Source organism: Puma concolor, chromosome B1 (assembly GCF_028749965.1).
Source record: "Puma concolor isolate L17-30 chromosome B1, mPumCon1.1.hap2, whole genome shotgun sequence".
Taxonomy (NCBI): Eukaryota; Metazoa; Chordata; class Mammalia; order Carnivora; family Felidae; genus Puma; species Puma concolor.
In genome coordinates this window covers 206763181-206776538 of record NC_141670.1, presented here as the reverse complement: position 1 = coordinate 206776538, position 13358 = coordinate 206763181, and the positions used below count along the sequence as shown (strand labels likewise).

General features: G+C 53.1%; 1 protein-coding gene and 1 long non-coding RNA gene across 3 annotated transcripts in view; one reads left to right on the top strand and one right to left on the bottom strand.

The window, feature by feature from the left end:
- The window catches only part of LETM1 (leucine zipper and EF-hand containing transmembrane protein 1), a 38005-nt gene extending 35319 nt beyond the window's left edge, over nucleotides 1–2686 (bottom strand). Inside the window, exon 1 of the mRNA XM_086705633.1 lies at nucleotides 2402–2686. Within this exon, the coding sequence (XP_086561759.1) occupies nucleotides 2402–2480 (79 nt within the window). The 5' untranslated portion in view covers nucleotides 2481–2686. The remainder of the gene's footprint in view (nucleotides 1–2401) is intronic.
- A 480-nt stretch (nucleotides 2687–3166) lies between these two features.
- Nucleotides 3167–12541, top strand: LOC147582156 (uncharacterized). Of its 2 annotated transcripts, none has more exons than XR_015250655.1 (4): nucleotides 3167–3661; nucleotides 4916–5048; nucleotides 5949–6073; nucleotides 11506–12541. It is a non-coding gene; the product is annotated as an uncharacterized LOC147582156 (long non-coding RNA). The 2 variants fall into 2 exon arrangements; XR_015250656.1 differs by having other exon boundaries at nucleotides 4916–5068.
- The last annotated feature ends 817 nt before the right edge of the window (nucleotides 12542–13358 follow it).

The following is a 13358-nucleotide window of genomic DNA, read 5'->3' as shown; positions in this document are numbered from 1 at the left end:
TACCTCCGCCCAGTGATCAAGGTCAATACTGACTACAAAACTCATCTTGCTAGCAGGCATCCTAAACAGGATGTGATAAGGACATCACACCTGTGATCTTCCTCCCCAAAACACATAACCCCAGTCTAACCATGAAAAAATGCCAAACGTGGGACGCCTGGGTGGCTGTCAGTTAAGCGTCCGACTTCAGCTCAGGTCATGATCTCACCATCTGTGAGCTCGAGCCCCGTGTCAGGCTCTGTGCTGACAGCTCAGAGCCTGGAGCCTGCTTCTGATTCTGTGTCTCCCTCTCTCTCTGCCCCTCTCCCACTCACACTCTGTCTCTCAAAAAGAAAAAAGAAAAATTAAAAACTAAAAAAAGAAACAGAAACAGAAAAAATGCCAAACAAATCCCAATAGCGGGGCATTCTACACTAGATCTAAACAGTCCTCAAAACTGTCACGGAAGGCCTGAGCAACGTGTCACAGCCAAGACTATAAAGAGAAATAACTACATGTAATGTGGTGTCCTGGATAAGATCCTGGGACAAAGAAAGACATCAGAGTGAAATGTGTGCAAATTAAAGAAGTAAAGGAAATGTTTCCAACAAATAGAAAAGTACGTGCAGAATAAAGATAGAGTATGTAAATCACAAAACAAAAATCAGAAGAAAGTATGGAACACAAGGAAAGGAATCCGAATACAGTATAGAACCTCAGTCGATAATAACGCTTCAAAGTTGGTTTACTAATTACGACAACGAGCCATACTCATAAAAGAAGTTAACGACGGGGAAAAGTGCTCCAGAGAAGGACTGCTGTGCCCAGCTGGGAGTGCCATTTCGGAGGGTTGGGGACTGTGCCCCACAGTCCAGTCTTGGGTCTCACAGGCTCTGGATTCCCTGTTGGTCCCGCAGCAACCCAGAGGTCTGACCCCCTCTCAGCCCCTTCCTGTGTAATACAGAACAGTGCCAACTACAGGAAACGTCGGTGGTCCCAGAACGATGCAACCACAGGACAAACTCCGCTAACTTTTAACGTTTTTATTTATTTATTTATTTTTATTTTTATTTTTTTTGGGACAGAGAGAGACAGAGTATGAACAGGGGAGGGGCAGAGAGAGAGGGAGACACAGAATCGGAAACAGGCTCCAGGCTCCGAGCCATCAGCCCAGAGCCCGACGCGGGGCTCGAACTCACGGACCGCGAGATCGTGACCTGGCTGAAGTCGGACGCTTAACCGACTGCGCCACCCAGGCGCCCCTAACTTTTAAACTGTGAACACGCCACAGAGCCGTGAAGTGGCCGACCATTTTCATTACCATCCTAAACACGGAAAACCCTGAGGGCAGGTGGTAAGATGGGAGGCTGACTGGGCACCTAGACCATTTACACTGTCAGTTCTTGCGGCCCAATGCCCTTCCCATGGCTCCAAAGTTCTAAGAAGCCAACCAGCCATCACTTAAAAATTACAAGAATCATGTTTCTTGGGAGTGCTTTTGTGAATTGTACAGTACCTTGAAATTTATTTTACTTGAATCTAAATTTTGTAGGGCAAGTCCCAATCTTACAAATAAGGAACTCAGAAAGGTTAACGTCAAAGGGGAGAGAGTCAGAAAGGGAGTGTGGGCTGCTGACATGTGAACCCCTAGGAGCCCCGCGTTAGGTGTGATCTGTGTGGACAGCTAGGGTCACAGAGCCTGGGGGTACAAAGGGGCCAGGCTGGGGCCATGCACAGCAAGGCCTGGGGCCCCTCTACACATGCCCCACACAGTCCTATACGGATATCGGTCCCACGGATGTCCCACAAGGCGGCAGACCCAGGCCGTCTCACGTGAAGAGTCCTAAACGAGGCCCAAGGGCACGACTGTCCTCGTGAGTGAATACCACGTTCCACCAAGCTTAACCACGAGAGGAGCGCCCAGACAGCCCCAGGGCTGGCCGTCAGCGCGCTCCCTTCAAAAAACTTTCCCAAACCCGCTCTGGACGCAGCGGCCAGCAGCCGGGCGGCTAAGGTCACAGCGCGAGTGAGTCACAGGCCGCCGCCCGCGCCGGGCCGCCCCGCACGCGGCACTCACGCCCCGGCAACCGGCTGGTCGGGGCGGGGCGGAGGGGCGAGGCCGCCCCAAGTCCCGGCCCGGCCTGACCCCAGCCCCGGGCCGCGCCCGAGCGCCCCGACCCACCCACCCCACCGGGGCGCCGCCTCGCGCTGGGGAGTGGCGGGGCCGCTGGGCCCGAGGCCCTCTGCCGCCCGCCGGTCTCGGCCCCGGCCGAGACACCCGGACCCCCCTGCTCCGGCCCTCTTAACGCCCCTGGCCCCCGGGTCCCACCCTGGACCCCCGCCGCTGCCGCTGCCGCTGCCGCCGCCGGCCCCGGCGCTGTCCCGGCTCCCAGCCCCCACCCGGCCCCGGCCGGCTGCTTACCCCTCGGGGCGGCGGCGCGGGGCGGCGGCAGGCGAACGGGCCCCCGGCCGCGGCAGCTCCTCAGTAAGATGGACGCCATGTGCCCGGCTGCGGCGGCCGCTCCGGCCTCCTGCTGCTGCCTCCCCGTCCTCCGCGGCGGCCGCGACTGCTCGCCGGCCCGCCGGCGCCTCGGCCCGCCCGCGCGGACGGTTGAGGGCGGCGGTTGGCTCCCGGCGGCCGACACTCAGCTCAACGACCCGGCACCGGCGGCAGCCATGTCCCGGCACAGCGTCCGGCGGCGCGGGGCGGGGCGGCCGGGCCGCCGCTCCCATTGGGCCCCTCGGGCGCCCGCCGCCCGCCAGGTGCGGGGCGGGCCCGCGCCCCCGTGGACTACGGGTCCCGGCAAGCCTCGCGACGGCCGGCCCCCGCGGGCGCGCGGCATTCTGGGTCTCGGCGCGCAGCCGGCGCGCGGCCGGGCGTGCCCGCTGCGCACGCGTGCTGGGCCCTTCCGCGTCCGAGCGGCGGTGGCTCGGCGTACGGCCGCGGGGACGCCTTCGGGGAGGGCCCCGCGGAGGGGCGCTGACAGCCCGGCTTGAATGGCTGACCCTTGGTCGGTCTCGGATCCGGCCCAGGGCGGCGCCCCTACCTCGCGGCCCGGCCCACCGGGCTGACCGCTCAAACGCCTGCTCCCAGATCTCTCCGTGCAGGACCTTTGAGCCCCACACTCCCCTTTCCTAAGACGGTGTCCTCTCCGCGAAGGTCGTGCGGGGATGGATGAGGTGACGCAGGGAAGGCAGGCTGGGCGAAATGGGGTGGCCAGCTCCTGGGGCCCAGTGGACACGGTCTTCCCCGGAAGGCCACTCCCACCAGCCTGCGCTCCAGCCCAGTGGCACCAGGCGCTTTCTCGGGACGCGCCACACTGCTTCCGCTCTCCCATGCTTTGCTCCTCTCCGACCTTTTGCTTGGAAGGTGTTTTCCCTCCTTCTGGCCTCTTCTGCCCGACTCTTTTTCGCTAATGTTATCCCAGGGTGCCGCTTGGTGAAGGTCCTGCAGTGCGTACTCAGTGCAAATCTGTTCTCCGGGGTACGCGAATGTGGAACTCCTGGTCTTAGCAGGCTCCCCACTCTAAAGAGACTGAATTTGGCTGAATGGCGTTCTCCCTGGGAGGCTCCTCCAGCACTCAGCCCTCACCGTCAGGAAGAAATAGCCCGCCTGAAGTGGTTTTCCTGCACCAGAACTGCCTGACGCTGGACTGGGATGGGTCTGCAGTCCCCATCTCAGGTGGGAGAAAATGGAGCTAGGTAGTACAGGGCACTTGGGAGATGATAGGCGGTGCTTGCATTGGCACTGGGCAGTGAGACTTCAACTGCAGTAAATCTAAGCACATGGATTCCTGAAACTGAAGCCTCCAAAGCCAAAAATACCATAAGGCCAGGCTTCTTTTCTATACATTCCCCAGGAGGCAAGGGTGGGATAAGGAAGGGCAATCGTTGTCCCCCTACTCAGGGTCAGGTCTGAGTCCTGGCAAATAGGTGTTCAGGACCAGACAGAACTGGCCTTTCAAAGCCGCGAGTGCAGGAGAAAGCTTGTGCTAGTGCTGGTAGCTGGCATTGGCCCTCGGCTCTGTTCCGAAGCCATCAAGGGGCAAGGAGGCAGGCCCCACAGGGGGAATGAGACGTCCATGGGACTCTGAAGGACAGTGAGTGGGGGGAAAGCCCCACTTGCCTCAGTATTGCCCCAGGGGCTGGTGTGAGGAAATGTGGCAACATCGTTCACTTCCCCTTGGGATGTTTCACCTCTGGCCTAGCCAGGTTGCATGAGAGGGAGAAGCCAAAAATAGGGTGTCCACTGAGGGAATGTTGAGGGGGTGGGGGTGGGCGCTTCTGAACACCATCTGTGATGCTTTCTACAGCTCTGCCAGGATAGGGTTTTAGATAAATTAATTTTTTTAGGTTTACTTATTTTTGAGAGAGAGACAGCATGAGCAGGGGAGGGGCAGAGAGAAAGGGAGAGAGAATCCTAAGCAGGTTCTGCACTGTCAGCACAGAGCCTGAGGTGGGGTATGAACCCACGAAACCACGAGATCATGACCTGAGCCAGAACCAAGAGTCAGATGCTCAACCAGCTGAGCCACCCAGATACCCCTAGAGAAATTCATTTTTTCAAGAGTAACCTTAAACTTTGGGTTTTCTAGTTAGGTAAGGAGCATGTGCTTATTATAACAAGTTTGTAAAAAATATAAAGAAACAAGTGGAGGGGTGCCTGTGCCTCTTGATCTCAGGATCATGAGTTTAAGCCCCATGTTGGGCATAGAGCTTGTTTAACAAAATAATAATAATAATTTTTTTTAAAAAAAGTAGAAATCTGGCATCCTGCCAGCTTACCGTGCATACCCTTTAAGCCGTATGAACAGCTGCCTTCCTGCCCTGCCCCTCATGCAGCAGGTCCAAGTGCACAGAATCCTGGCACAGCAGGTCTGGTTTTGTATCATGGACCCTTTTCACTCTTTTCTTTCTGTCTTCTCTTTTTTTACAGGCCTTTTGATTTTCCCTGTGCTCCCCACAAGTTGAACACAACTTTCCGTAGTCGCTCCACGTTTACATAAGTGACAAGACTTCAGAGAAACAGGGTGGAATATTCAGGCAGCACAGGTGTCCTAGCTAGGGAGGTCAGAGAATCTAGCTAGGGGTGAGGCCAGGAGCCAGGTTAGGGGCGGGGGGGGGGGGGGGTCATGTTAGACATCTGGTTAGGAGGCAGGTTAGGGAGGCAAGATTAGGGATGTGTGTGTTTGGGTCATGTTAGACATCTGATTAGGAGGCAGGTTGGGAATGGGGGGGGGGTCATGAGGCAGGTTAGGGAGGCGGGTTAGGAGACAGATCAGGGATCAGAGAAAGACCCCGCTGTGTGCCGTACTGCAGCCACGATCAGGCTCAGAGCAGGTGAAGTTGGATTTGACGGCGTTGGAGTTTTGCCCAGAAGCGTGACAAAGGAGGAGGGGGACAGTGGAGTAAAGATGTGTGCAGAAGAGTGGCCGTAAGGCTTGACTGGGAGATTTAAACTGGGGCGGGGGGTGGGGGGAGGGTCGAAGAGGTGGGAGCAGTGCGGGACGGCGGGAAGTGGCAGGACCACTGGCCCGGGGAGGCTGCTCATCCTGAAGAGGGTTTGGGCTCAGGTACCAGAGCAAGAGGGGGGTGCTCACAGTGGGTGGTGGGTGGCCCACGTTTATCGGCCACGGCAGGGGCTAGGAAGTGAGCCCGGGAGAAGAGCCTCAAGTGAGGCTGGAGGCCAAGGTCCTTGGGTAGAAGAGCCAGGACGCCTTTGAGCGCCATGGGGAAAGGCATGCCTTCCTCCGACTGAAAGCAGGCTCACCGGGCACACGCAGCAGAAGGGGTGGGCGCTGGCCTCCAGCCCCCTCTCACCTGTCAGAACAACCTGCATGACCGGGGCAGTGGCCCGGGCTCGGGTATGGAGGAGACATTCGTTTGGGTCATGAGTACTCAAGAATGGTGTCTGTGGGGCTGAGACAGAGCCCACGGCCACGCCCGTTCTCTCCCTGTGTCCGTAACAGAGCGCTGGGTTCTCCGTTCACCGGCCTCCCTTGACCCTTCTTCCTTCTGCCTGCAAAGCACTGAGGGTGATGGAATGGAAAGAAAGGACCCTGGACTGCCAACCTTGGACTTGTTTGACTTAAAAGTGAGAAAACATCTATCTTTTCTCAGTCACTGTTATTTGAAGGGGTTTCTGTATATAAAGGTGAATTTAATCATGACGGATTCAAGGAAAAATCCCTAAAAGCTAGATTGCTGAGTCAATGTGATGCAAATGTATATTTTGCAAACTTTTAAAATGAAAGGTTTTAACTTTAAACTTTAAATTTGACTCGTATGTAAAGTGTACATACCTATGTATGTAGAGTGAAGTGGTCAAGTCTTAAGCGAGCAGTCTGAAGCGTTTCCCTGTTGTGCGCACACTCATGCTGCCCCTCTCCCATCAAGGCAGAAGGCCGCCAGTGCTCCAGAAGCCTCATGCCCCCTCTGTTGTCACCCCTTCTCAGACACCACCTTCCACTCTAACTGCTGCCTCAAAACCACTTTGGCCTGTTTTGTGTTTGTTGGTTTTTAATTTATTAAACAAATTTTTTTTACATTTATTTATTTTTGAGAGACAGAGAGAGACAGAGTGCAAGTGGGGGAGGAGCAGAGAAGGAGACACAGAATCCAAAGCAGGCTCCAGGCACTGAGCTGTTAGAGGGGCTTGAGCTCATGAACTGTGAGATCATGACCGGAGCCAAAGTTGGATGCTTAACCAACTGAGGCACCCAGGTGCCCCTGGATCATTTTTTGTAAAATTTTTTTAATGTTTATTTATTTGTGAGAGAGAGAGAGAGCACGACAGAGCGTGAGTGGGGGAGGGGCAGAGAGCCAGGGAGACACAGAATCCAAAGCAGGCTCCAGGCTCTGAGCCATCAGCATAGAGCCCAACAAGGGGCTCGAACTCACAAACCCTGAGATCATGACCTGAGCCAAAGTCGGACGCTTAACCGACTGAGCCACGCATGCACCCCTCTTTTTAATTTATTTTAGAGTGGGGTATCTGGGTGGCTCAGTCTGTTAAGCAACTGACTCTTGGTTTCGGCTCAGGTCATGATCTTGAGGTTCACAAGTTCGAGCCCCACGTTGAGCTCCTCTGCCTCGATGATACTGTGGAGCCTGCTTGGGATTCTCTCTCTCACCCACCCCCCCCCTCTGCCCCTCCCTTGCTTCTCTCTCTCTCAAATAAATAAACTTAAGAAAATTAGAGAGAGCACAAGTGGGGGAGAGGGGCAGAGGGAGAGGGAGAGAATCCCAAGCAGGCTCCACACTCCGTAGAGCCCGATGTGGCTTCGATCCCATGACCCTGGGATCATGATCTGAGCCAAAATCAAGAGTCAGACTCTCACTCAACCGACTGAGCCACCCAGGCGCCCCCAGAATATGCCTTACTCGACCATTTTTGTTATTGGTAAGGCTTCTGGTCAGCGCTAGACTATTAATAATTAAGTTTGGGGGGAGTCAAAAGTTATACGTGGATTTTCCAGTACACGAGGGTGGAGGGGTTGGTGCCCCTGTTCAAGAGTCAACTGTGGTGGATGCGTTTTAAATCTGGCTACTTTCATTTAACGCTATGTCTATCAAACTCATCAGCACTGTTGTGAGTCACATTCGTTATTTTTCATTGGTATATAAAATAGGGAATTTTTCAGTGGGATACACAGTATCCCATTATGTGTTTTCTTTTCTTTTTTTTTTTTTCAACATTTATTTATTTTTGGGACAGAGAGAGACAGAGCATGAATGGGGGAGGGGCAGAGAGAGAGGGAGACACAGAATCGGAAACAGGCTCCAGGCTCTGAGCCATCAGCCCAGAGCCCGGCGCGGGGCTCGAACTCGCGGACCGCGAGATCGTGACCTGGCTGAAGTCGGACGCTTAACCGACTGCGCCACCCAGGCGCCCCTCATTATGTGTTTTTTTTTTTTTTTTTTTTTCAACGTTTATTTATTTTTGGGACAGAGAGAGACAGAGCATGAACGGGGGAGGGGCAGATAGAGAGGGAGACACAGAATCGGAAACAGGCTCCAGGCTCTGAGCCATCGGCCCAGAGCCCGACGCGGGGCTCGAACTCCCGGACCGCGAGATCGTGACCTGGCTGAAGTCGGTCGCTCAACCGACTGCGCCACCCAGGCGCCCCTCATTATGTGTTTTAATGAGTATACCACAGCTCATTTTTCAGTGCTGGGAGGGTTGATGGGCCCTCAGCTTTTGGCCAGTGTGAACAACGTTGCTATTAATGTTCTCACATGTGCCTTTTTTGCACATACATACAGCTTTGATAGGAGAATTGCTGGTCGGGGGTGTACTTAAATTCAATGTTCGTAGGGACTGACAGATGGTTTCCAAAGGGGTCCTTTCGGCTTAGCCCGCCATCAGCAGAGCAGGAGGGATGCAGCCGCTCCATACCCTCACTGACCCTCATTTCTGTTGTGACTATGACTATAATTATTCTGGAGGCACACTGTGCTTTCATTTTGCATTCCTTTGCATGACTGAAAATTTTGAGGCGTCCTCTCATTTACCCTTGACCATTTGGACTTGCTATTTTGGGAAGTGTCTATGTAAGTAAGGCTAGTTCTTTGTCAACGTCTCCATTCAGTCATCTGCCTTTTTCTTATTGATTTGTAAGAGTTCTTGGTGTATTCTGGATATGAGTCCTTAGATGTATGTATTGCAAGCCTTTTCTTCCTTTCAGTAGATTACCTTTTCAACTCTTAATGGTGTCTTTGAGGAATCATTCTTGATTTTAATGATTTAATCTCTTTTTTGGTGAGTTGAAGAAATTTTTGCTACCCCAAGGTCATGAGGACATTCTTTTATGTTTTGTTCTAGAAACTTAATTGTTCTATATTTCACATGTAGGCTTATGATTATTTAAAATTGGTGTTTGTCTTGTATACTGTAAAGCAGGCATCAGGATTACTTTTCCCTATGGGTACCAAGTAGATCCAGCACCATTTATTCAGACACAGCTACGAAGATGCCCGTGTCCCATCGTAATCCCAGAATTTGGGAATATGTTGCTTTACATGGAAAAAGGGATTTTGCAGAGATAATTGTATTAAGGATCTGGAGATGGGATATTATTCCGGAAGAGGCAGCTAGGCCAATGTCATCGTAAGCATCCTTAGAAATGGATGACAGAGGCAGGGGTGAAGGGTAGAGGGAGATCTGATACAGAGGAAGAGGTCAGAACGATGCAGCCTTTGCTGGCCTCGAAGGTGAAGGAAGGGCCTTGAGCCGGGGAATGCGAGCAGCCTTCGCAAGCTGACAAAGGTGAGAACATGGGTTCTCTCCTGGAGCCTCCAGAAAGGAATGTGGCCCTGATGACATGTGGTCATCAGCCCAGCAAGACCTGCATCAGATCTCTGACCCACAGAACTTGGAGACGATCGGTTTGTGTTGTGCTAAGCCACTCAGTCTGTGAGAACTTGTTACAGAAGCAAACAACTAACATACCCCTGATGCGATCGTGCACGTCTGTTAGCCAGCAGGTAGCCCGTTGGGACCCTATTCTGTTGCTTGTTGTTTTTGCTACACTTGAGCCAATACCAAGTGCTTTTAGTTACTCTAGCTTTATAACCTGTCTTGGTATATGGTGCTGTCAGACCTCCAGTTTCTTCTTCTTCAAGCCTGTTTGGATGTGTGTGTGTGTGTTTTTTTTTTTTTAATGGTTATTTATTTTTGAGAGAGAGAGAGAGAGCAGGAGAGGGGCATAGAGAGGGGGAGAGAGGGTCTCAAGCAGGCTCTGTGCTGGCTGCAGAGAGCCCGATGCGGGGCTCGAATCCACAAACCGTGAGATTATGACCTGAGTCGAAGTCAGACGCTGAACCACCTGTGCCACCCAGGCACCCCTTAAAGATTTTCTTTCGTTCTTCCTTGACCCATCTGGAGTTTCCAGGAATTTCTGCATGTAGTGTGAGATGCGAGCCCAAGTTCATTTTTTACTTGTAGATAACACAGTCCTTTCCCAGGCCTTCTTATTAGATAGTCATATATCAAAGTTCTACCAGGAAGGTCTGTTTCTGGACTCTCTCTCTCTCTCTCTTTTTAAAAGTTAATTAGTCTCCATGCCCAACATGGGGCTTGAAGTCACAACCCTAGGATCAAAAGTCACATGCTCCTACCGACTGAGCCAGCCAGGTGCCCCTGGACTCTCTTCTCTTCCCTTTTCTCTCATTGGCTGGCTGTTCCCCAGACCACTAACCATTCTGAACTGAGGCACAGTCCCCCTGCCACTAACCTCCATGAGCCTCTGGCAAGTCAGTGCATTCACATAGCTCTTTCCTTTTTGGGGAAAGTTCATAGAGTGGGCTATTTGGATTGTGGTTGTTTAGGGCCCCTGACTCTCTCCATGCTGTGGGCCCTTCCGGGTTGACCAGGAAGTGCCTATGTGTGCTTGCATCCCAGCAGGGCTGCTTGGGGTTTGCTGAGCTTCTTGGATATGTAAGTCAGTGTTTTTGTCAACTGTGGAAAAGTTTCACCATTATTTTGACAACTGTTTTTTTTTTTTTTTCCTGTGTCAGTCCTACCTTTCTGTCCTTCTCAGGTTCTTTTTGTTTTTTATGAAGTTTTTTTTTTTTTTTATGTTTGTTGATTTAAAAATTTTTAAAAAAAATTTTTTTTATTTATTTTTGAGACAGAGAGAGACAGAGCACGAATGGGGGAGGGGCAGAGAGAGAGGGAGACACAGAATCGGAAGCAGGCTCCAGGCTCTGAGCCAGCATCAGCACAGAGCCCGACGCGGGACTCGAACTCATGGACCGTGAGATCGTGAACTGAGCTGAAGTCGGACGCTTAACCGACTGAGCCACCCAGGCGCCCCATGTTTGTTGATTTTTTAAGAGAGAGAGAGAGAGAGAGAGAGAGAGAGCGCAAGTAGGAGAGGGGCAGAGAGAGAAGGAGACACAGAATCCGAAGCAGGCTCCAGGCTCCAGGTTGTCAGCACAGAGCCTGATGCGGGGCTCGAACTCACAAACCGAGAGATCATGACCTGAGCTGAAGTCAGGTGCTTAACCGACTGAGCCACCCAGGCGCCCCATCTCCTTCTCAGGTTCTAACACACATATGTTAACCCTTTAATATTGTCCAGCAGGTGCCTGAGATGGTTTGCTCATGTTCTTCAACATTTTCCTGTTCTTCAGATTGGATAATGACCCTTAGTCTGTCTTTAAATTCACTCTTCTATCAGCTTCATTCTGCTGTGAATCCCATATGGTGATTTTTTTTTTTTTTGTCATTTGTAGGATTTTTATTTGGTACTTTTTAACAGCTTCTATTTTCTATTGAGATTTCTCTTCATTAGACCATATTTTCCTTTAATTATTGAGTATCTTAAAACAACTGCCTTAAAGTTTTTCTCTGTCAAACCTAAAATGGGGCTCAGGGTTGACTTCTGTCGATTCTTTTTTTCTCCTTGGTAATAGCCACATCTCCTGTTTTCTTTGCATGCTGAGTGACATTATTGTTCATTGCTTGTTGTGGATAATACGGTATAGTCTCTAGATTCTGTTATCTTCTTTTGACGATGACAGTGTGCGCTTTCCGAGGCCAGATCACTAAGAGCTCTGCAGCTTGCGCCTTCTTTCCTGCGGATTCCCACTCCAGGGGACGCCAGCCCTGTGTTGGGAGGACACTGGAGCAGCTTGTGGAGAGGCCCCTGTGGGGTGGAACGGAGGCCGCCTGCCAATATCCAGAAACACCCGAGTCAGCCATCTTGGTAGCCCACCTGCAGCCCCAAAGCTGGCTCACCCACCCTGAATTCCCGACCAAAGAAACTGCACATGATAATCAATGTCTACTGTTGTTTTCAACCATTAAGTTTTGGGGTAACGTGACACATGACAATCAAGAATAGACAAGTTCCCGGGGCACGGATCCCGGTGTCTCTGCCATACGCCAGGGACGTTCGTGGGCTTGGACGAGGTGTCCACTCCAGCGGGCCCAGAGCTCCCACGACAGTTGTTCTGTGGCAAGCCTGGAGGCCTCACCATCCGTGCAGCCCCGTCCTCAGCCAAGGACAGTGGGAACTCTGAGACTCCCCTCTCACCGGATTCCAGCAGCACCACTGCGTCCTCAGCTCAGTAATATGGGGTGGCCTGGCTGGACGCCATCTCTCTGTGCCAGGGTGGGAGACTGCCACAGTAGCAAGCTGGGGTGGGCAAGGTGGACCTCAGGAATTTCCCTTCCCTGGGGATTGCAGTCCTGCATTTCCTGTTTTTCACACCTGAAAAGGGCTGCCTCGTCTGTTTTGTCCATGTTAATGATTGGTTGCAGTGGAGGGCCAGTCTGGCACAGGATTCTCTCCAATAGCCCATACAGGAGCCTCAATCAAAAGTGTTTTTTTCAAAGGCAAGCTCTTTCTACGTTTGTGGGCAACCTGGTGAGCTCTGCATCAAGCCTAGAATTTAGTTAGTGGTGATGGACTGACGTTGGTTTCTTAGTTGTGATAAAGCTACCACGGAAATGTAAGGTGTGGACATTAAAGGAAATGGATGGGGGGAGCTCTGTGTTATCTGTGCATCTTTCCTGTAAATGTGACATTATTGCAATAAAAAATGTTAAATGATCCATCTGGCTGGTACAGGAGTGAGGGAGAGAGGCCAGGCTCTGTGTCCTGTGTGGCTTCCCAGCAGGCTGGCTCTGAATGGCCGCTCCTGCTGTCTCCGGTGAGTCCCCAACTCAGGCTGGTGAAGCCGGTCACTAGTCCAGAACAGCCGTGGTCCAAAGCGTCCCCCAAGCTGTTACCAGTGCTTACACTTTCCGGCAGGCCCAGGGCTTGGGAAGACCTTTCACGTTCTTCTCTTTGTTGTTTTGGGTTTTGAATTCCTGCAATCTTCATAATTAGAAAAAGAAGCGCTACTTTAGCACAAACCAATGGTTCTTTAGCCAAAGCCTGAATGAGTGGGCAGCGCTGGCCGCAGCCCTGACCCGAGTGGTCCTCGACCTGGGGCAGTCCCCGCGGAGGACGAGGGTGCGGGGGCCGCAGGAGGGACGGGCGCGGCATGGCGTAGGTCGCCCCTCCTCTCATCACTGTCCTCGGTGCTGCGGCATCGCTTCCTTCCCTCCGCCGAGGCTGCAGAGACCCAACCCGCCGGCAGCCGGGCCATGGGAGGTCGGAGGCAGGAAGAAGCGCCCCAGGAGGGGGGAGCGGGCGGGGCCGGAGCGGCGGGCGGGGCCTCGAGGCGCGTGGCCAATGGGCCGGGCGGGACTTGTGGGGCGGGGCCAGGGCGGAGGCAGCCCAGCGTCCCGGGCTGGGGCAGGTCCCTAACCTCTGGGGTCGCCCGGCGGCCGCCTCCCTATCCCGCGGCCGGATCGCGCGAACTTGCCTGCCCGGCTACCCCCGCTCCCCTCGGCGCCCACCCCCACGCCGCGGCTGCCCGCGCCA